Below are 24,100 nucleotides of genomic sequence, written 5' to 3'. Positions count from 1 at the left end.
TGTCCTCCCAAATTGTTAAAATTGGTAAATGTATCACCTTGTATTATGCATTTCTTTTTATTGATGGAAATAAAGAAGAATCTAATTGAATTGAATTGAACTGAACTGAGATGCGTCATACCTACAACTACAGGATCCCCCTATTTATTGCTATTTACACCGTCTGTTACGATTCATACCTTTATCATTCGATATCACATCTTGTATACCTTTACGCCTCTAATATATTATACTGGTACTCATTTACAAATTTATAAAAGTTCACATGACCTGATAAACTTACTGGTTGACTTCTAGAGCAGCTTTCCCAAATTCATATTTCTTTCCCTCCCAAAACAAAAGAGGAAAGAATGATATTGCGTGCCTCATGGAGAATGTTTTAATGAATACAGTATAATTTATACCTGTTCTCGTTTTTGTCTGTTTTCTGCAGGTCTCGGTGACTCGTGGGGTAGCAGGAATATCTCTGCTTTGGATGCTATGACTAAAGAACTCGGAGCGCATCTTTTACAGGTGAGAAGGCGAGATGTAGTCTCTATGACCCGAATTCACGAAGGTGGTACAAAATAATGAAACCATGGTTTAAACCATGGACAAAAATCATGGAGCGCCAAGTGTCGCATGGAATATTTCGTTACGAATTCAGTCATTTCGTCGATGACACGATTATTTTGTAACGAAATGACAACAGTTTGTAACTAAATGAACATTTTCGTCTACGACATGATAATTTCGTCAACAAAACGGTCATTTTGTCGACGGAAAGACCAATTTTGTAATGAATGTAACAGATTCTTTTCTAAAATCATCAGCATTATTTTCAGAAGATACAGACGTATGATTGTTTTATCAACACGGACTGCAGGCATGCACAAGAGCGCTTGAGACTGGGTTTAAACGTGCTGAACAATGTTGTTTCAACGTAAATACATACACACCTGCCTCTTGGGTATATAGTTGCATGATATACAGGGTTCTATCAGGGAAAAGAGAATATATTATAGAAAAAAAGATAATGTAATTATAATGAAGTTTCCTTCCCCATCTATAAATCATGCGCACGGAGTCCCAGCAGTGCGACTTTGTGTGTGTGTGTGTGTGTGTGTGTGTGTGTGTGTGTGTGTGTGTGTGCTTTTCTCTTTGCGTGCTTGTTTGTTGCTGTTTTTAATCGTTTGATTTTGTGTATTTGTTTGATTGTTTGTTTGCTTGTTTGTTGCTGTTTTATTTTGTTTGTTTTGTTGGTTTGCTTGTTTGTTTTATGCTATACTCGCCTTCATGCGATGCGTTATCTGTATGTAAAGACATTATTTGTCAACCGATAAATATCATTTCACTTGTCGACAGACACTGGACGGTTTTATTTTCGTTGTTGCCCCGGATGGAAAGATCATCTACATTTCTGAGACGGCGTCTGTTCACCTTGGTCTATCCCAGGTAGGGGGAGCTCTCTTGCTATACGTTTTGTTTTTGAGCGACGTGGTAGATTATTGCTGGCTTGATTGATCGACTGATTAACTCCCTGTGTGTGCCGATATTGGCGCAGATAACCCCCATAGCATTATGCACATTGCCCACTTTCCCTGACACAGAAAGAGTTAGCGGATCATTCTTGGTCTGATCGATTTGATTATTGGTGGAGTGATTAGCTGATTTATTTCAAGTCTATATTGCACATCAGAGTGGAACACAATAGATACGAAAGTGCACCTATGCAAAATATTGGGGGTCAAAAAAAAATGCCGTTTTACGGCAACATTGCCCTGCAACGTTATACCGTTATGATGGCGCTATTCCACAGAGAGTTGCGGATTATCTTAACGGATATCAAATAACGCCGCAGGAATAGTTTGTCACGCATACACACACGCTTTCTTAAGACAGTTACGCTGCTTTAAGAAGACTTATCTTTAGATCCTAGTGAATAGTCTTTTTTTGGGTCTAATCTTTATAGAGATTCACTTTAAAATCCATGACTTCACGATCAGATTGTACGTCACTTCCGGAAAGAAATGTGCAAACAGTGGGTAGGCTTTGTTGCCATTTCAAGGAATTATTTTAGAATCGAACCACGACCGCAGTATTTGCAGTGTTCTGCAGAATGGTATGGTATACTGCGAGATTTCATGAGGGTCAAGGGCACCACCAACAACCCTTCCCCGCCCCCTCCTTTGTGGCATCTTACTGTGATATTATGATTACAAATATAACATTATGATTAGCGTATCATTGTGTTCACCACCACATTACGTCGATTCGTGGACTCATATTGTATTTAAATGCCGAGTAATTCTATAAACCTATATGCTATCAGTTTGTAAGAATGTTTTAGTTTTAGCTAACCGATATTACTTTCCCTATTGGCGGACAATGAATGGCTTTATTTTTGTTGTTGCCCGATAACGAGATTGCATTACGACTTGTCATTCTTTAAAGTTATAAGGTACCAGTAATTCTAAACCTGCTGGTAAATAGAAGTCACTCACAACAGTGAAGGTTTGTTGTCTTACTTTGTTTTGAGACTACATATTTGAGCCAGCATTGTTGAAAACTTGACAGTGCTGTATTAAAATAAATGATGCTTCTTTGAAGATTTTCTTCTTGTTGGCGATTTCTCCCTGTGATTAATAAACATTCCCATAAAATCTGCTAAATTAATGTTTCAGTTGTTAAGTTAATATGCTTAACATCCTATCCATTATAAGAGTATCTACATCAGCACCACACTATTTTGTTAAACGGGGAGTTTTTAGACCTAGGAGTCGAATAGTCCCCCCCCCCCCCCAAAAAAAAAAAAAAAAAGAAAGAAAGAAGAAAGAAGAATGCATACTGAACAGGTAATCTTCTGACGACGAGACTACAATTTGGGTCATGTGTACTTTTTTCGCGGGCCAGAAAAGATGTCAGGCGAAGAAAAGTACAGTGGCGAAAAGGACGTATCACAAACATAAACCACGCGAATGCTAGCTAGCCGTGTCGCTCCAACATCGAGAGAGAAAAAAAAAAACAGAAAAGAAAAAAAGCTGGAAAAAAATCTTAACCAGTCTCAGCGCCTGGAGCGCTGGCTAAAAAACGTTCCCCCAAAAGTACAACTCTTGGCGGAGATATTTTCCACCTTGAGATTTTTCCCCCACGTCAGCGTAGACATCCAACAAGTTACATGATAATGGATTGGAAGCCTTTGTTGGGTAATTGTTCCCCCCTCGTCCAGATCTCCTCAGAGGTTGGAAAGGGGGACAAGAAAAACGACACTCCATCATACCGGCGTGAAAAGAAACAAAGCGCGGGAAAGTCAAAGTTCGCGAAAAGTACAATCATATTGTAGATAAAAGGGATCAGTTTTTTTGTTAACTTTGGTCTTGTACTTTTGAGCTTTTAACCTTTTGTACTTGAACTGTTCTTTGTACTCGGGGCAAACACGTTACAGTAGCGACTCGGCCTTGCCACTATCCCGGCCGGCCAGGGGTAGGAATTGAATGAAAACATTCTCTGAAAGTTCCGAGAACCGGTGTGCCAAAAGACGGCGAATTTGTCATTCGAACCAGTCACTGCGCTGTTCCAACTATACCTAGAGTTCTGAATGTACTTTGCACTTTATCGCCTTCAACTGCAGCGGCCGTATTCTCATGCCAGCATACCTCAGCCACCTTGACCGCTGGACTCTTAGTTTCATATCAACGCTATAATTTGTAATATTCACAATTATGACATCATTTTTTTTTAACACAGTACTTTTGTACTGATGACCTGATACCTATAAGTGTTTGATATAATACCCTTTCACACTGAAGGATTTTGATAAGTTGTGCAATAAACACTCATTTGCTAGTTATTCAAACTTTTGTATTTGCATTAAAGGTACTGTTTACCATTGGGAGCAGTGATTAAAAAAAATCGAAATATCACATTTTATGCCAATGTGTAGGTCAGGTGTGTCACAAAACATCCTACAGTATAAAAATTTCGCAATTAAGCCTAAAATATAAGGGAATATCATTAATTTTCTCACTAAGCCATAACTGTTGACGGTTTAGTCTGGAAACATTTTTATCATAACCATCGTTCACATTTTGTGTATTTAACAATACTTAACATTGATTACACTGATTCAAATTTTTGCATAGGCTATTTCTATCCCTGACTCACATTTTAGAACTATTTTGAAGCACTAAAACTGGGGCTTTGTTTCATCTGCAAATGGTAAATTATGCCTTTAAATGTCTGCGGTAAGCACGTATCGTCCTCAGCTTTTTAGCATGTCATCAATTTTTGGTTAACACGTCATCTTTTTTTTTTTTTTTTTTGAAAAGAGAGTTACAAATCATGCTCCACTGTATTATTCAATGATTTCCTAAACTTGCACCCAGGCTATTATTCTAATGAGTACCAATATGGTCAAGATCATTCCATCGTTATCACACACGAATGATTTCATGGTATGAAACAAGCACGTTCATCAAACATCATCGGCTCATAGCGCTGCACTGTCATTAATACTTCAATCACATGAGGATGAATTCACACGGACAGAAGACACACACTTAATAGTCCCACGTGGTGGCTTATGTCTGTGTGTTGAAATGCTACCTGTGGAGCACTTACGACCAACCGTAGATGCAGAAGCTAATATGTTCCAGTGGTTGTTGAAACGAAGAGTTTGGTTTGATTAAAGAGATTCTGCACTCTATAGATTTTTTTTTTTTTTTTTTTTTTTGGGGGGGGGGGGGGGGGTTTAATATCCTGATGATCGTCCACGCTGGTGCCAGCAGTAAAGTCAGCTTCTTTAAAGGAGACCTCCGGATGATTTTCAAATTTTTACATTTGAACATATTTAGATTAGTTATACTGGGTACAGAGTTTCAGGATTTATAATGATTGGGATGAAAAATAAGAATGTTTTCGAAGTTTATAACAAATTGCAATGAACAAGGATGATGACATGGCAGCCTCACCATAAGAATGCGTGAGATGTGGCTCAAGGAAGCAGCACAAAAGAAGAAGGCATGCATAGATTACACACATGTGAGCTTGCAAACATGCGGTATTGTAATGGAATGACTCCTGCTACATTTCTGAGATATGTGAGACTCCTATGTCATCATCTTTGTTCAGTGTAATTTGTTTAAGGTTTTTGAAAGTACTGTTTCTCTGCTCAAGAACCACAATAAATTCTGCAAATCTATACATGAAGCTGTTGATTTATGTACTACATGATGTGAAATTATGAAAATCGTCCGGAATGCCCCTTTAACATGACTGAGGGCAACAGGATCTCATTTTATAGAAACCTCCTATAAGAGATCAGTAGAGTGCAACGGGTCTAGCGCCCTCATGCGAATAGATGGACGTCATCACGACAGTGGAATAAGAACAAGAAAGAAAGGAAGAAAGAAAAAGCCGGGAAAGGAGGTCGGAGAAGGAAACATCAATCGTGTTTAAGTTTATAAGTCTATAGATATAAACTTGAACACTTGAAAATGCATCATATAGGAATAGCATTGTTATGCAAATTAATGTACGTCGCGGTGTATTTCACAACTCTATAACATGACTCATAATAATGTATAAGCTTAATTATGATAATGATAAAGTACATTTATAATGCGCCATATCTAATATTACTAATACTCTCGGCGCATGAGAGCCTGTAAGATTCAATACATGCTGTGCACACATAAACAGCTAATAGTACAGACCTCCAAATCCAATCCAATTGTCAACAAAAGGTTTGATGTCATGAAAGACGGCTCATAAAACCAAAAAGAGGATAAGAAGGAATACGGATAAACAATGAAAGGAGAAACTGAGTCAAAGTGTGATCCAAATTATTCCGTTATTTTATTAAGAAAAGAGAAAGGACCCCCACCCCCACCCCCCCCCCCCCCCCCCTCGGAAGACGGCATTCATCCAAAAGCCGAAGTTTGGGCGCTGTGGCATAGTGGATAAGACTCCCGACTCCCAGTCGGAGGACCCGAGTTCGATTCCCACCCAGTGCGTACGTCCTTGGACAAGATGTTTTTACCCACTATATCCCTCTCGACCCAGGTGTATAAATGGGACATGGCAACGCTGGGGTAATAATAAAGGCAGGGCCCACTAGTAGAGTAGTGGTTACCCTGGATAAATAAGACCTTATCAAATCCCCAACCAGTACCTCTGTTTTACCTTTTTAGGTGGAGCTGACTGGGAATAGCATCTACGAGTACATCCATCCAGCTGATCATGACGAGATGACGGCACTACTGACGGCTCACCAGCCCTACCACACCCATCTACTGACAGGTAGGCATCGTTACACTGACCATGGGCCTACTTTGTAGGGGGTGTACGCCACGAGTTCGACACCCACGAATCATACAGCCAACGAGTCATACAGCTCTCGAGTCATACAGTCCACGAATTATACAGCCCACGAGTCATACAGCCCATGAGTTCGACACTAGGCAAATAAGGCCCATGAGTTCGACACTAAGTAAACAAAGCCCTCGAGACCGACATATTTGATCCCATGATGTAATGTATGCAATAGACTTCTATCGAAATTCTAGAGCTTTACATCTGAAGATGATTTCTATGAGAGAAGACAGGTATTTGGGATTATAGTCGGCCGTCAAAAATTAAAGAGAAGTTTTTTTTTGGGGGGGGGTACAGAAAGGCAAATATGCGACCAAAGGTTCGAGTCATCCTCTTTGTTGCTATTGCTCCACTGGGAGGAAGATTCACACGTGCCTCAGAGTTGTGATGGAGAAACTGGTGTTATTTCTGATGCCTCGTATCCGCTCCTCTCAGAGACCCTCGCCGCGGATCGCAAACTATCGACTGACTCTTTCTAATCATGCAACCTAGATCTCCATGATGGTGCCAATTAAGGTATAGCAAAGTTCGCATCATGACTACCCTAGAAAATGGTGAGGAATTTACGAGACAAAGGCGCTCCATTTTAAATGCAGCCATTTTTTTCTCCTTCTTGGAGCCCATATGTGGCTCCCGGGGAAATGACATACAGAATTTGGCGGGACCGGACCGTAAATCATTATCTGTATCAATTTCACTCGCCTTTTCATTGCTTTGTCAACATTTAAATGTGTTTAATATCCCTGCTAGTGATCGCCAAACATCCATTTTCTGGCCCTTCACAAAGGAGGAAAAATCTGTATGTATCCATTTTTGGAGCTGTCATAATTCTTTATTTCTACATTTTCTCCTAAATCCGACTCGCATCTTTACTACAGATTACGAACTGGAGCGGCAGTTCTTCTTGCGAATGAAATGCGTGCTCGCCAAACGGAACGCCGGATTAACGTCGGGCGGTTACAAGGTAAAAGGGAGTGCAGCTATAGGGATTGCTTCAAATGGGAGGAACCACGTGCTCGTAAATGATAGCTCTTCCGACCTCCCGATCCCTTTCTCTCTTCTCTCTCCGTATTTCTCTTTCTCACACTCTCTTTCTATCACAAAACACACCTACACCCACCCCACACACTCAGTGAGATAAGAGTAGTTGCGCTGTTCCTATTGTGCCATAGACATTAGACAATGCGAGGTCTATAGAACAAAGAGGTTCAGGATTTCACTCAGTATTTTTTTTAACTCGATCGGCATTGATAAGATTAATTTTGAAGTGCTAGATCTGAATCAAAGGCATGCGTTGTCATGTTCAGTGCTACCATCTAATATGTAGCAGCCGGTACTAAATAAGTTGGCATATCGAAAGTATTTTACCACTTTGTTAATCAATTATCACTTTATTATCAAATAATATGAAAATAATTATGATAGCATCAAAACAAATTATCAATGTATAAATTGGATATCTTTTCCACCAATGCAATTATACCGTAGATGATTCGAATAAGAAATATCCTGTGTATAGCCGTATCCACCACACCACAGCGCTCTCACATGCTACCTGATTGCAATACAATGATTGATATGCGATTTACCAATATTCTAAAGCCATACTATTGCCCCCCCCCCCCCCCCCCCCCCCCTAACAGGTGATCCACTGTCACGGCTACTTGAAGATCAAACAGTACACCATGGACATCGCCCCCTACGACGGCTGCTACCAGAACGTGGGCCTCGTAGCCATCGGCCATTCGCTGCCTCCCAGTTCCCTCACCGAGGTCAAGCTCTATAACAACATGTTTATGTTTCGGGCCAGTCTGGATATGAAGCTCATATTCCTGGATGGAAAGTAAGTCAGATTTTCTAATAAGAAAAGAAATATTCATATATTTTGTAGCCTTTTTATGTGCTTTGAAACATTTCATAATCATACATTACAGTGGATAATGAGCCACTTTCATTTTTCTATTTTCATATCTGAAATTACGAGGTGAACATGGAATGGGTAACTAAAACACTAGATAAACAACAGAAGAAGACGAAGATTAAGATGAAGGAGGAGGAGGAGGAGGAGGAACGAAGGAAGAACAAAGGCTATCTACCCACAGACAAACCATGAAAAATTGTGGAAGTTTAAGCACAGCGTAGTATTGAAAGTCAGTTGTTTGACAGCAAGTTCGTTAATAACAACGTTGAAAATGAATGGGCTGGAGTAAGAACTAACAGACCAAATTGAACTGACTGACCTAATTCATATTCACAAAGATTTTGCTTGAAGATTGACAGATGGATAGATCGGAATCAAATCGTAAACATTATTACTGATGTCTTAATGTATGTGAACAACAGTTCTTCAAGCTCTTGCCTAGCAATGCACGCTAAACTCATGTCAGCGCAAAACTTACAGACTGTGATTCTATGTTTGTTCTACCTCGTCTGCCACTGACAGGGTTGCCACCTTGACGGGCTACGAGCCGCAAGACTTGATTGAGAAAACGCTCTACCACTTCGTCCATCCCATGGACATCATTCATATACGATACGCCCACCATACTCGTGAGTGTTAACAATATCTTGAATATTCATCCGCATGTCTTCATGAGCGGGGTGGTGTGTTGTATAAGATTCCGTGGATGTGCCATGTCACTTTGACGAGAACTTCTGCTGTGTATTTATTCACCTGCTGAGCAGCATGATTGAAGATCCTATAGCTAAATCGATGGTATTGGTCAATATAGAGCACTTCAATCCACTCTCAACGAAGTTTGCTATGAGTACAAGGAGTTATTCAACAAGATACATTTTTGTTATATTTCTTCAAATTCCTGTCACAAAATACAGTGGAATATTGCATAAATCTCTGACTTTGGAATCCAAAGGTGCTACTATTGCGCTAGCTCCATGGTCCTACTGTATGTTCAGATCCTGACCGGTGGGGTCTTCCTCGGACAAAATCATTTTGAGAGCCTCAATTAGGTATTTGGGTGCCTGGCGCTGCTAAAACAATCTTGCCCCACCTCCCCCAAAGAAAGGAGATAATAATACAAATAATAGGAGGACCCAATTGGAGGAGGAGTGTTAACAGTGAGGAGGCTACCCTTGCTTAACAGTACCATAATTTTGAAGAGTTGAAATGCAAAGTCTGATCCACTTTTAGCAATTTCAGATATTTGAGATTTAGGATGCTAGAAATGAAGAAAATAATTAAGATATTATAATTATGACAATTTAGATAATATCTTCAAATGCATTTCTTGTCATGTATTAGTTCAGTATCATTTAACAAATTTTATTTTTTTTTCTATTTGATGATAACCTTACTTTAACAACTTTGAAAATGGCGTTTATCAGTTTTTGCATTCAAGCTCGAGAGTCATTATTCTAATAATTATCCTTATTATTATGTCTATTACCATTATCATTTGAACTAAAATTGTGCTCTCCTTGTTTGCTATGGCAGTCTTATTGAAGGGCCAGGCGACCACCCGATACTATCGATTCCTGGCCAAACATGGAGGCTGGGTGTGGATGCAGAGTGCTGCTACTATCGTCCACAACAGTCGATCATCCCGACCGCACTGTATCGTCAGCGTGAACACAGTCCTCAGGTAAGATTCATATTCCACTGCCGTAGAGGGCTCCTAGCCTTTTTATTTCAGTGTCATCTTTTGCGGGAGCTGCAAGTCCATTTTTAAAGATTTTGAAGTACGGTCTCTGTCATAAAGTACAAGATAATACCTTTTAAATGATATATAGGCTACTACATATAAAGGTACATTTTTGAAGTTATGGTCAAAAGAAGCAAAAATTTTCTTATTATTTTCTTTATTTTTCTTGACCTTTAATCGCAAATATCTCCATTTGGCAAATATGGACTTATCAGTTTTTGCGAACAAACACTTCAGTTGTACCTGCGAAAGAAGACACTCAACACAAAAAGAAGCATCAGTTTAAATGGTGACTCAAAGAGATTACCAGCTTTCACAGAACCAACGCGAATTTTTTTTTTTCGAAAGTGTCACAGTCTCTCAGAGTAATCATTGAAAAGATGACATGGAGCTTGCACATGCAACTTGGGTCAAGGATAGAAGTTACAAATGCCTTAGTGCTTGCTTAGATGTTTATTTTGCGAAAAATGTTTTACATCCTCCATTTCCCCTTCGTAAAAATAGTTGTTTTAAACGCACATGCATCACATTTGGCAGTATTTTTCAGTTTATCACTGATTACATTATCGTTTCATTCCAGCGCCAATATTAATGGGACACATTTAAACATTTGCCTGTGTTTGTGTACTTTGAGTGCCCATTGGCGATGAATATCCCATAACGTTGTAAACATCGGTCGAAGTCGCCGGCACAGAATGGGTTAAAGAAAAAAACAGTCAAATCTGTGCAGTATTAAACAGAGATCCAACAATTTGGTAGCTAGCCACTTGATATTTTTCTTGACGCTTTTAATGACGCTTTTAGTGAGCGCTTTTCGAAATACCTTTGCGGACGAATAATGCAACCTGTACATGTCTGATCAATTTGAATGGCAGATTGAGTAGGATGAAATAAAAAATATATATACTTATATCATTGTTTCATTCTTTTCATTGTACCATTATATTGCAGTCAAATGGAAGAGAAGGAATTGGTTCTCCAGTTTGACCAGCTTCAAGCCAAGACGGAGTCGAACTTTTCTGCTACGGAGGAAAAGCGACCAGTGAAGAGCAAGAAATCGAAAAGCAAGTCATCGAAGTACCACCCTTATCAGCAGGTGCAGACACCTACTCAGAGCCTGCTGTATCCTGATACTATGGCTACTGCAGCCACGGATTACAGCCAGGCTAGAACTTACACTCAGTACGCGGCCGCGGCGTGCGAGGTCCCCGTGGCGACACCTCAGCTGACCGCCGCGTACCAGGAAGGACTGGACAGGTACAATGCAATGTACTCGGCGAGCTACGCCGCGGGTTATCAGCACAACGTCTATGCTGCAGACGGCGCGTATGGCGCTTACGGGAACTCCTTCGCCTATCCAACCACGGCGGAGGCATACGCGCACTGCATGAACGATCGCTTTTCGACGTATCGTGGGCATTATGGCGACGAGAGGTACTACGGGTCGGCAGCTGATGCAAGGAGCTACTTCACTTGGACTGCAGCGGCTACGCACGGCTACGGCTCTGACGCGACGTCGTATGCAGACGTGAGGAAAAGTTCGCACACGTATTCCGCAACGGATCACTTGCGAGGCGCACCGAGCACGTCAACGTGCTGCAATGACGTAACGGACTCGCGCCACTTAGAAACTCTATCGCAATCGTGCTCGTCGATGACGTCACCCAATCACGGCGTCACGCCGGAACACTCAAATAACGTGACGTCACCAGTACAAACGGGTAGTCCTTCTGCAGTCGCCACGGTTTCTCCGCGAGCGTACAGCCACGAGAAATCTCGGCAGAGACGAGACACTGATACTGCAAGCAATACTGGGACGAGAAAATTTGAAAGCCTCGTTCATGCCACCGAGCGACTGGTGAAGGAGGAGCGACATAAACTGAACAGCAGCCGGCTGAATGGCGTCACCACCTCGCAAAGTGATATGGTAGCCACTCAACATACTGTCAATTCTGACGCGAGACGAAGTGCGGGCTCAGCGGAAAACTCGTCCATGAGGAAGAATTCCTCGGCTGCTACAGACACCCGCGACACACGCGATCTGCACGATTTGTCGTATGCGACGCGTCCGTCGAATGTGACGAGGCAGCCTGCCACCTACGACGGCTCGAGAAGCATAAGCCCGACGCGCCGCAACAACCTGTCAACGCTCAGAAATGGGCACACCTCTCCGCCGTCAATAAACGGAACGTCCCGCATCGCGGACTATTACACGACAAAGGACGCGTCAATGTGTTATTCAGGGAACACGGCACTGGCACGGACGTCTGCTTACGCGGCATACGGGGCGACAGAGGCAGCCATAGCGGAACAGTGCCGAGACCCCAAGGAGTACCCGTACTTTCACAACACGAGTACAATGTGCGACCGAACCGGTCTGGGTTGGTACGCAAACGGAGCGCATCTGAAAGACCTACACAATGCATATGCGTACTAGCAACTTCAAACCCGTGCTCGAGTCTATCTCAGTCTTTTAAACATATACGTCAGCAACCCCGGACAAGCTTTTGTTGATGATCTTAATGAGTAATAGGTATAATGGTTCAAATGAACCCTGATGTTGCCGATGTGTCATAACTGACTAAAATCAATTAATTTTTTATAGTATGGATGGCGAGAAAATCCGTTTACTTTGGAGCGTAGTATCGCCAGCTCTAAGATAATCACAAGAAAATACTCAATGGTCTCTAAACATTAGAGATAGTGTTCTGGTGTTGTTGAATGGATAGGGTAACAGCACATTACTTCTTGCAGATGGTTATGTCGCCATGGCTACTTTCATCAGTAGCACTCCATAACGGAATGGCCAAACCAATTCCAACAATTCTTTAGAATCCTCTAGAAATAGAAGCACTGACTTGTCGAGGGGGCATTGTGTAGAAACGAAAGAGATTCATGGCAAGTCATTAGGGAGCTTTATATTTGCAACGCGGACGTTTCAGATGACGATTGCGTTGGACGTTCTCCTCTCTCCCTGCGTCGTGTTGAAAAGTAGCTTTAGATTACGCGAGGATGCAACCTATAAAAGATAGAATGGCGCCCCATTTATGATTGGTGCATCAGGTAGCTCTCTGAGTCGTGAATTGAGCGGAAGTAAAAGTAGCCCAGAACAGGTTTTTTTTTTCCCTCTGAACGTCCGCGTCACGAAAATCTAAAGCTCCTTATTGGTGAATGACGCGTTTTGAATACGTTCTCTAGGCACTCCGAGTGAAGTGATAGGCACAGCTTCAATTAAGTTGTTGCCAAGTCGAGACGTAAGATTCAGCACACAGTCCATGTCGTACCTCCGTTATTCATCTGATCAAAGTTATCGGCTATTATGACGTAATCTACCTTTAGCATGTCAGATTTGCTGAGACTATCACCCCCCCCCCCAAGAATTATCCAAAGTAAGTTATTCGATAGACAAATGAAGATAAGGATAAAAGTTGTATGTCTCCACTCAGTAAAGTCACATGGTTACGCTGTGTAACGAAGTCCAATCAACGAAAGATTCATGATTATAAGAGTGGTACAAGGTCATATCCTTCGTGTAAACGCCGGTCGCATAGTGATTCTTTTGTGCTCGGAGTAAACGGGTGAATAATTCGATCATTTTTACAGGTGTAAATAAGTCATCGCTGATTGTTAGAACTACATTTTTTTTTTCTCTCGAGGACTCTTTTTAAATCAAAGGGCATGAACAGGAATGAAGCCTAATTGCATCGTGTTCCTTGATCATGAAGCGAGAACAAATCAAATCAATAAAACAAGGATTACTAATGAATGGTTGACGTCGATTAATAAGTACATTGATGGCAAGAAAAAAAAAGTCTTTCTTGTGGAAAAAAAAAATCATTTGAAACCACAAACTGCCTCCAGCAAATTTCTAATCTATTTCAACATGGCATATCAACGGAAATATGTGACATTGGTATGTATAATGAGTTTATCACACGCGAAGCAAGTTAATACTATAGGTATCTAATGAGTTTACAAAGATTAATGAATGCATATTCTTATGTGAAGAGAGCTTATACCTAAATTGGCAACATAACGCATTTCGATGCTTCATATTTGTATGCTGTATAACATCACCATATTACGGGATAAAATAATAAACTGAAATAAGTGTGTGTACATTGTTCAGATTGTTTTAAAGAGATGTCCTGGTTTAGACTGTTCTCTGATGTATTTTACAGTGTTTTCTTTACTTCATGATTGTATGTTACATTTTTGAAAGAACCAGTTGCAATTCTATGTACAGTTTTAATGTATTTTTGAGATATCGATGCGTATTATTAGATTTCGATGAATGAAAGTGTTTTGTTTGTAAAAATTATCATGGTGATAATCACGTAAATTGAAAGATTGATGAATAGAATGCGTTGATCAAACAACGAATTGGTGTCGAGTCTCTTTTGAGGTTGATATGAGTGTAGCGGTGCTTATCCCATTAGGCCACGAATGAGTTTCCTTAATCTTTTTAAGTTAATGACAAGTCTAACTCATTTTATTTTTTAAGTTTACTTCAACCCGGTTGGCATTTTATGTGAATACATTCTGGAACATTTTCTGTTCTTGTTGAAAAATAAGTACTACAATGATTACTGGATAAAAACGCATCTGATCAACAGAGCAGGACAAATGTAAAACAGCTTGGTGGGTAATTTAGAGAAGATATACAGAAGTTAGAAATAAGCATCAGCAATAGGCCTATTTCAAATCCTCTAAATAAGATTATTACCACAGTGTGTTAGTCCTGATAAGTTGGTTAAAAAAATCCTCTCAAAGTGGCAAGTTAGCGAAAATTTGACCAAATACGAGCAAATCTGATACTCGGCAGTTAAACAATCACTTTGACAATTCTATCTTTACGCTTCCCAAATTGAGTTCAGATATTCGTTCTGTTACACTATTGCTGTATCATAACCTTAATACATAGGTCTTGTAGTCTTCTCTTCCTTACTCTGATTAAAAAAAATGAACAGATAAATCAGTTAATATATAGGTCATGAATGAACTCGTACAATATTCCTTCCAATCGATTCTTACAGTGGAACGAATCGCTCTAGAATTTTGAGAATATCCGTGACGAAATCTTTGTCCCTTTTTTCTTTTTGTAAAATATAAAGGAAAATTAATCGATTAGTATACTGAATAAACAAGCGCAATACCAAAAAGAAAAAGAAATAGAAAGAGTTCCATTTCTTACCTCTCTATAGTTCTTATATCTTTGGAATATCTTTATATCGAACGGTTTCTTGATGAAAACCTGATAATTTCTATTACGTCATAAAGAACGTCATCATTGTTATGTCTTTCAGGATAAAAAATAAATAAATCAGACATTGTCGGCATAGCTACCACAGCTAACGATGGCGAACACGATACCATTATATCACAGCTACCTGAGTATTAACAAGTCAAATGCTGCCTTTAACATTGTTAGAAACGTAAGCTGCATCTGTCGGCATATCCGCACTCCATCTAGAGTTTCATGACATTATTATTGTGTCCTGTAACGGCGCTTCTAATCCCTGGTCAGTAATAATGACATCTCATCGTTGTCCGGATTGTTGGTGAGTGTGTGATGCTTACTGACAAGGGCTTGTGCTTGATGTACACGTCAGCTCATGCAGCTGATTCTAGAATTTGGGAAAAATGTGTTCACCAAAGTCACTAGCAGCCTCTAAATGACAGAAAAGCCACCAAAGTTTCTGGACCGATTAGATATAATACTTCCATAAAAGCTGTAAATCTTAGGATGAAAGTAAGGTGAAGGTCTGATGACAGATGTCTGCATCAGAAGTTGTTTTTTTTCCTTTAAATTAAAGGAGTCTTATTGAGGTACACACCTTTCAGGGTGAACGTCATGATGTCCTTAAGTCACCGTGGTGTGTCGTCTGTAGTTAAACAGAAGAGAAAAAAAAAAAAAGAAAACCAATGCGAGACATTCGCATCAGATGCAACCAAATATCCCTTTTAGAATGATACGCATTTCATTGCTTTAATTGATAAGGTAGTGTAAATAAATGCACCACTCTGAAATTTCATGTGTTACTATACTTTGATCGATCCAGAAGAAATGCTGCAGTTTGCATAGAACACTAGAGTCGTCCTTTTAAAATGACTTACTAGAGAGCCGATCATTACTTCTTCTTTTTTTTTTCAAAAGTACAGGGTAAACAAATGACAGTAATCACAACCGCTTGAATGATCAGGCCTGCTTTGAGTTCTCACGATTAATCGTCTTCTGTGTTCTGTGTTCAAGTTTTTCAACGAAGTTCTGAATGAGTGAATTGTGATGTTTTTCTAACAATAGTATCTCTGTTGTAGTCTTCTTCCCTATTTCATTGACGATCTCTTCGTGTTTGAAAGAGAACATAACCGGGCATTAAACGCACAGAAAGCCAAGTCTAGAGTGGAGGAAGAAATATTATGAAGCACAGTGAGCTAGTTAAAATCAAAGAACTTCATCATCTGCAGAGAGACAATAATGGCATTTCTGATAGAAAATCTTTGCAAAATGGACAGAAATATGTCCTAGTGTTGTTTTCAAAGCAGAGATGGCACACGTGTACTGTCAAACCTCAAACTAAAGAGGTATAATACTTACCTTTATACTATGGGAAGGGCCTGGCATATAGCTAACTCTTCTGAGACAAAACATTTTGACGACCCGCGCGCACATGAGGGCGCGCTAGCAATTGTGACTGAACTTGCCATTGCATTCGGTTTGAGAAAACAAGAACTCGCTTTGTCAACGGTGGCTTTAAGTCTGTACGAGTGTTTTTGAGCAGGATTTTCCTCTGCGTATTTCGAAAAGGAACATATTTGTAACACATGGAATTGTATTGTTCTTCAGATTTTTGATTATTAAAGACCTAATCATGAAATACATTCCGGCCGATGTTACAGCGTTTCATTTCAATATTGTTGATAACAAAGAGAAAAATGATTCACTTTTCATCAATACGACATGGCTATTGACAGGAACTTGAAGTTTACTAGTTGGAGTAGAATAAGAAAGAGCAACAGTTTGTGTCCATCGCATATGTGTGTATATACGATAACAACTTTATAATGGTCTCCTATCATATCAGGAATGTTGCAACTTTGGTTAATGGACATTGTGTGCATGACATGGTGCATATTAGCGACTTTGGCAAGCTTAGAGTTACTCCGTAAGCTTTCCTTTCTTGAGACAACAAAATCATAACTAAATCAGCACTGACACCCTTATAGGCCGTACACGTATAACGTACATTATTGTGTGTGTTTGTGTGTGTGTGTTTATTTGTGTGTGTGTGTGTGTGTGAGAGAGAGAGAGAGAAACCACGAATGTTTGAATGCAGAAGGAAAATACAGATTTTTCAGGTCGTGTAAATAAACATGTGGCTATCCTATCATCTCCTTTCTCATTTTCCACTCTATTCTAGTATTCTTGCTTTTACTCATCAACACTAATCCTTCCCCATCAGTTATGTCGTCACAATTGATATCTTTGGGTTGCGAAGTCTGTGCTTGCAGAACAAAACCCAAGGTATACATGCACCATGTCATGGCATCTCTCTCCCTCCATAGCCCCCCTTCTATCCCCCCTCCCTCCCTCTCTCTCTCTCTCTCTCTCCCTTTCTATCCCTCCCTCCCTCTCTCTCTGTGTCCCTCCCTCTCTGGGTTCATGTAAAATAAAATGAACAAGAAGGGGCGAATTTCTGAAGTCTGACATAACTTTGACATTCTTTCATAAACTCTTTAATAATTGCAGCTTACTATGATTGCAATTATCAGTACATAGTATTGTAGAACCAACTGGTTGACAGATCATCAAAATATGATTAAAAATGGCCATTGGTATTTATTTAGCTGCAGTTGGTAATCAATGCTTACTTCTTATGGAGTGGAAATGAATTTCCATAAATAAAATATGACAAAAACAAGAGGAAAATACAGATACATGTTTTATAATCAGAGAAGCTCATTGCAGGAAAAAAAAAATGTCTTTATTGCATCTACCATTCTTTACAAACTTATTTTATTTTCTTCTACCTCATTTTTCTTACATTAATTACAATTGATGCTCACGTAATTCAAGACCATTGATATCAGAATTAGGCCCACATTTACGGTAATCAACATGTTCGGCACTTGTGCTCAGCAATACCACTAGTAGAGGCATTAACTATTTTGATACCTTCCTTCTCACTGCATGGTCACTTGAGGGCAGTATAGTGTACAATAATGACATGTTTCACTCTTGTGTGTGTGTGTGTGTGTATGTTACATAATACATAAGATAATTAATGCACATATAATAACTGAACAGAATCAGTGCTCCATAACACTTCCTCGTCCTTGAACATGTAAATAATGCACTTAAAAACACCTGTTATTTAGCACCATAATGCAATGATAATAATACTACTGATAATAATGATAATGATAATAACAATAATAATATCATCATCATTGTTATTATCATATTATTATTATTATTATTATTATTATTATTATTATTATTATTACTATCATTATCATTGTTATTATTATTATCATTATTATTATTATTACTACTACTACTACTATTACGATTATTATCATTATCATTAGTATTATCATTATTATCATTATCTTCATTATTATCTATTCTTATTATTATTATTTTCATTATCATTATTTTATTATTTTATTATTATTTTGCACTGATTTGCCAAAATTTAGTTGTTTCCAGAAGTATGCTAATCTTGAAGACTGAACATAATATTCATGGCTGAAAACCATCAAATTTACAGCTCTTTTCTGGCACTCATGTAGAAAATTGGAGCATGAAAGAATGGAACAAAAAAGTCACTTTTGAATCATCTTTTTGAGGGCCTTGATACTTGGAAATATTCAAAATATCAATAGTTGTCTTGGAATTCTTCGTCATCTCATCTACTACTGCCATCATCATTTTTTTTTTTCTATGAGAAATTTAGCATTGCTAGTCTATGCAATTTAGGCAGTGAATCTTTGGATAACTGATACATTGTATCAACAATTTCAAAAACAAATCAGACATTATTGTTGAAATGCCACATATACTGTTATTTCAACAACTATTTCAGCAAAAATGGCTCTATCATAACGGGTAAGTAGACAAACAGAAAAGATAAAATGCAGGTGAATTCCTGAAAATATATTTTCATCCTGTACGTAACCAGACACAGGGATTAACGCCCAAGTAGTACTATCAGCATTCCATGGGTTAATCACCAATCTGCAACAAAAACAGGCTAGGAGGTGTTGTGTCCTTTCACAAAATGAGACTGCAATGAGTCCAAGAACCTTGAACTTTTCAAAAGATGCCAAGTCCCTTAAGCCAGATGTGTCATTTTTTTTTTTCAAAGGGGGGAGGGGTGTCCCAAGAGGAAGAAACCTTTCATTCATCCAGGGAGGTGTCCTCCCATCTCTCTGATTCATCTTCTTTCAACCACCTCCACCACAAGCATGGTACATGGTTTCTCAGAACAGCTGTCAAATTACAAATCTATGAAAGCAGCATGTAAAAAAAATAAAAATAGAAATGATAAGAGTTGGAGTAAACTCTTTTATGTCAGCCCTTGTTTTGTTAACTGCTCAATATCAGATGTCACTAATCACTCATCATTTCAATGATGCCGGTGAGTCTCCAGACGTACTGAGCATACAGAGGGAAATCATGTGACAGATGCAGGAGACTATCTTCCAGCCTCTGTAGGATGTTAGTCCTAAAGTCTTGAGACAAGGCAAGCGCTCTCTTGAAAGATCTGCTCCTTCTACGATTGCACAGGCTGGCTGATGTGTCTTCTTCGTCATCTGAAAAAGAAGTCACCTGTCTAGTTTTTCCTATGTGGCTTATTCTTTGAAACAACTGTGACGAGGAGGAGGGTGATGGCGCTAGCTGTGAGATGAGAATGTCCTCCAGTGTGGAGAAGAGGAAGTATGAGTTCTCCAAAAGGTCTACGTCGAGATGGTGCCCGCGGCGGTGACTGATGTCTCGGAGAGATGCGGACACTCTTTCAATCTTTTGTAAAACAGACAGGATGATGATGGGACACAGGTGGTGGGATTTCGAGAGATTGGAAACAAGGTTGCTGGATTCTTGAAGTGAGTGAACCTGTGTATGAGTGGACAAAGATTAGGAGCATATTAATTGGAATCTAGCAGAAAATAAGCAAATGTAAAGAGGAAATGACTGAATGCACAGGCAAATAGATACAAATATGGATGAGTAATAGAGAAGATGTGATTGAGAAAGAGCAATAGGACAAGCAAAAATCACTGTCATGTACTTTGTGCTTTCATGTTGTAAACGTCTATATGTTTTGGTGATACAACATATAAAAAATAACTGACAAGGGAGGTTTAAAGAAATGCAGAATATTTTTCCTTTTTTCACAGCTGTTGCTCTCAAGTGGTAATACGGATATGATTGCCAAATTTAGGATCACAGTGCTCCTTAATGTTGGCAATTATAGACACAGCTGTATTTAAAGTGTTTCCCCATTTCGTCGATGGTGTATTTCATTTGATGAAGAAACTAAAGTCTAGTCCATGCTGTATTTTCATCACTCCAGCACAAGAAAATTGTCAAGTTCCTACATTGTACATGCAGATATATAATGTCATTAGCTTCGAAGCAGGAGGATAGTAATTACCGTAGACCTTGTATTGTATCGACGTCCTCCTGATCCTCAATTGGCAGTGTGTGTTGACAACATTGAGAAAGTGTAAATTATTCTGCACTTACGTTGCACTTGTTGGAGTTTCTCAACATCTCGCCGAGTATCCCCTCCACGAGCTTTGTTGTCACGGCGACAAGCTCCATTCTGCATCCATCGGCAGCAGGTGAATCAACAGCCTTAGCTAGGGACTCCACCGCCTGCCGGGCAAGCCTCGATGATGTGGCACTGGTAGACGACCCTCCCCGCTGTACCTCCAAGATGAAGTCCGTGGCTGAGCGCACACTCTCAACGATGACGTCCGGAGAAGCGAGTACCGATCTTGCCTCTGGATCGCTCGCCACGGACAGGCAGGACAAGCTGTGGAGGAATTTGGTGTTGACAGACAGCGCCCCCTCTAGGTCAGAACTGTGACAGTTTTCAGATGAAGATGGTGGAGTGGGGAATGCATCCTCACTTGTCCTGCTCCCACTGCTGTTGTTAGAGATTTCTTTTCTCCTGCTGTCTGCAAATGATGCATAAAGATCAAGTAAAGCAGAGTAGATGTAAGTTAACTCTCTGTTACTGCAGCGAACTGCAGGGATACTGCTATTGAATGGATGTACAACATGATCTTCTTTTTTATCAGTCAATAAAAATTACCTTGGAAATCATCTCAGTGTTTAACAAATAGCACATATAGAATACCAATTCATTCTCCCATACAATGTGCTGAGGGAAACGCAAACATTTATGAGAAAAAATAACAAAGATAACAATCTCATTATGTGCTATAATTGTTATCTATTATTTGATATTTCTAGTTTCAATAACAATGCTGTAACATCATCACAAGTATTCAATTCACATAATGCAACTATATTCTTACATTGATTTCATGCATGCATTGCCTCTGATATGTCAAATTCATTTAGGTTTTGTGTGTGAGTGCATGTGTGTTTTATTGAAGTGTTAGAAGCTTAGTGGCATACCTTGACCAACCTACACGCATGATATCACATAATCGTGCCAATGTCCGTAATAGCTGACTTTTGTCCTTTAACATTTTCACGATTCAATAATCGCAAGATATGCACACTTTTTCCCAATATCATTAATTTTCTCAAAGACAATGTACGAAAAATCGAAATTTGGGTTAGTCAATACCGTACTGATGAATACACTGTAATCTTACAGCATGCAAAATAATTACAGAATTTTCATCTCATTCCTATTCTATAATTTGTCAAATAATAATTCCAAATTTCATAAACTGAAAAATAAAGAAAATACTTAGAGGTGAATGCAATGAATGAGAAAAAGAGAAAAAAGATGGCACTTGTAGCAAAGGATAGTAATAAACCTGAATTGTACAATACCTTTTGAGATATTTCTGTCTGGCAAGTTAGCCTTTACCAACAGGAGTTCCTGCCTTGTTTTTAACAGTTCCCTCTCAAGCTGTTTGGCCTTGGCCTTCCAGGAGTTTTCTCTATCCTGCAGTTTCTTTGCCAGGAGCTGTGCATATTCCTTGCCAGTCATTGACACAGGCTTCTGTTTAATGATGGCTGCTGCTGCAGCCACCTTCAGCCTGTCGACAAAGGCTGTATCCATGATGTCATCTGAAGTATGCATACCTGGCAATGTCCCAGATCAGATTCATCTGATGTCTCCATGTTTTGCTGTACAATATAACAAAGATGACAAAAGTTGCTTCATTAGTATAAACATAATGCAGAAGACTCTTCAAGCTGGAAGAATACTAGATTGGAGACATTTTGATATCAACTTCTGAAGTCTCTCTCATCTAGTTGTAGGCATAACACAAACCCATTCAATTTTCATACTGCAAAACCAGGAATGTTTGCATGCATTCTAATTTTGTGAATTTTACGAGCCTAGATTTGTAAAATTAAAATGCATGCAAAAGTTTTTGTCTACACTATATGCAGTGAATGCCTGTGAAAATACGTGAAAATTCATGCTGCAAAAAAAAAAAAAAAGAAAAGGCCATTGGTTGCAATTTGTGAAAATTTCTTGCCATGAAAATATTTTGTTTATAGTAAGTGATGTGCTCATTGCTCTGAGAATGGAAAACTGGAAATTCAGTCAAAAAGAAGTGATTGTTTGTTGCTGTTGTTGCATAATCATTTTTTTAAGTATATCAGTTTATGCATGATCTCTGTACACCAATTCTGTTTGAACGAATTCTTCCCAAATTTTAGCACACTTTCAACAACTGTGATCAGCTGTTATCGTAAAAAAAAAAACCACCCAACAACAACCAAACAATCATAATGGAAACCAGCTCAGCTGGTAGCTACCAAGGAAATCTACGTTCAATGGTAAAATGTACAATACAAAATTGCTTGCCATACTGAGGGTGAATCCCATTAATGATCTAGACCAGTAGATGGTAGTTGAAAGCCTATTTGCAGGGAAATGCACAAATACTCACACCAAAAACAAAGCAGAAAGGTTTGTTATATTAATAACATCTTGCACAACAATTAACCATTTAACAATCAATTCATAAACTCTGTAACCTTAGGAATGCAACAAAAAGGACTGGTCGTCTCTATACTTTCTATACTCTCTATACTATAACATTCACTCAGTTTTTGAGGCACTTGGGAACCTGCGACAATGTACTACCGCTACTCAGTACTGTGTCTGTGAGTTTTTTAATGGCCAATCCAATGCATTCTGAATACTAAATAGGGGGTAATAATCATTCTAGACTTACATTATTTCACAATAACATGTCATAATTAATTGGGAACATTATTAAATCTTTTCATAGCCCTGTGTGAAGCAGCACTGGGGGTATCAAGTGAAAACTCTAACGTTGCACATCAACAAAATGCTTCAGTTTCATGTCACATGCACGTAGCGTTGTTCTGTCAAGGTACACTAAATCAAATACGTGGGACCGCATGGCTGCAAACGTACGGTCTTGAAACGAAGTGTTGTTATGGAAATATAGCCGTGGGAATGGTGAGTGTCGTAGTAACTTAAACTGATTAAACATACCATATATGCTGCCGCCCCGTTGACGTACAATACACTAAAATGTTCTTTTCAAAGATTTTTGGTCCTGCTCGATTCACGTCCGGTACACGTAAAGACAAACTCTAACTTCGAATAAAATCAAACACGGCATGTCATTGGCAGAAAGTTTAGATGAAGAGCGCCCTCTTTGTTTCGTCTTGGATACCAGAGTAAGCATTCCCGTTTATTTTTGTATGCAATGTCATTTAAGTGCTATGTTAATTTTTCATATTTAATGGCAGGTCGTTTGGTATTTTTTTTTTTTTTTAATGAATGCGCCAATTTGATTGATTTTTCCTTCAAGCATGTATGTATGATAAAACATAAATTATTTGCCTAAAATCTTTAGCCGAAGACGAAATTTAGGTTGTTGTT

The 24,100-nt window shown here is 39.2% G+C and overlaps 2 protein-coding genes across 2 annotated transcripts in view; one reads left to right on the top strand and one right to left on the bottom strand.

Annotated features, from left to right (window-relative positions):
* The window catches only part of LOC139726891 (uncharacterized), an 81,470-nt gene extending 69,020 nt beyond the window's left edge, over positions 1 to 12,450 (top strand). The window contains exons 2-9 of the mRNA XM_071637885.1: positions 434 to 513; positions 1,345 to 1,434; positions 6,171 to 6,279; positions 7,230 to 7,315; positions 7,995 to 8,194; positions 8,795 to 8,901; positions 9,806 to 9,953; positions 10,965 to 12,450. Of these exons, the coding sequence (XP_071493986.1) occupies positions 434 to 513; positions 1,345 to 1,434; positions 6,171 to 6,279; positions 7,230 to 7,315; positions 7,995 to 8,194; positions 8,795 to 8,901; positions 9,806 to 9,953; positions 10,965 to 12,450 (2,306 nt within the window). The remainder of the gene's footprint in view (positions 1 to 433; positions 514 to 1,344; positions 1,435 to 6,170; positions 6,280 to 7,229; positions 7,316 to 7,994; positions 8,195 to 8,794; positions 8,902 to 9,805; positions 9,954 to 10,964) is intronic.
* Positions 12,451 to 19,629: 7,179 nt separating this feature from the next.
* On the bottom strand, positions 19,630 to 22,288 carry LOC139726868 (meiosis-specific protein MEI4-like). Its single transcript, XM_071637861.1, has 3 exons — positions 22,057 to 22,288; positions 20,767 to 21,188; positions 19,630 to 20,133 (listed from the first exon to the last, which is right to left on the bottom strand). Exons 1-3 carry the CDS (start codon positions 22,286 to 22,288, stop codon positions 19,630 to 19,632), a joined length of 1,158 nt encoding a protein of 385 aa, XP_071493962.1.
* Between the last annotated feature and the right edge of the window lie 1,812 nt (positions 22,289 to 24,100).

Source organism: Diadema antillarum, unplaced genomic scaffold (assembly GCF_040938485.1).
Source record: "Diadema antillarum isolate AM-2024a unplaced genomic scaffold, OU_Dant_1.0 seq00000103_RagTag, whole genome shotgun sequence".
Taxonomy (NCBI): domain Eukaryota; kingdom Metazoa; phylum Echinodermata; class Echinoidea; order Diadematoida; family Diadematidae; genus Diadema; species Diadema antillarum.
This window is presented reverse-complemented; position numbering and strand designations above follow the sequence as displayed.

What these genes read in the sequence shown, in the direction of transcription:
- LOC139726868 (XM_071637861.1), bottom strand. Translation starts at nt 22,288, where the DNA reads ATGGATACAGCCTTTGTCGACAGGCTGAAGGTGGCTGCAGCAGCAGCC. An exon ending in AGACAGAAATATCTCAAAAG is followed by an intron (nt 21,189 to 22,056) that starts GTATTGTACAAT and finishes GCAGGAGAAAAG; the next exon opens with AAATCTCTAACAACAGCAGT. An exon ending in GAAACTCCAACAAGTGCAAC is followed by an intron (nt 20,134 to 20,766) that starts GTAAGTGCAGAA and finishes ACTCATACACAG; the next exon opens with GTTCACTCACTTCAAGAATC.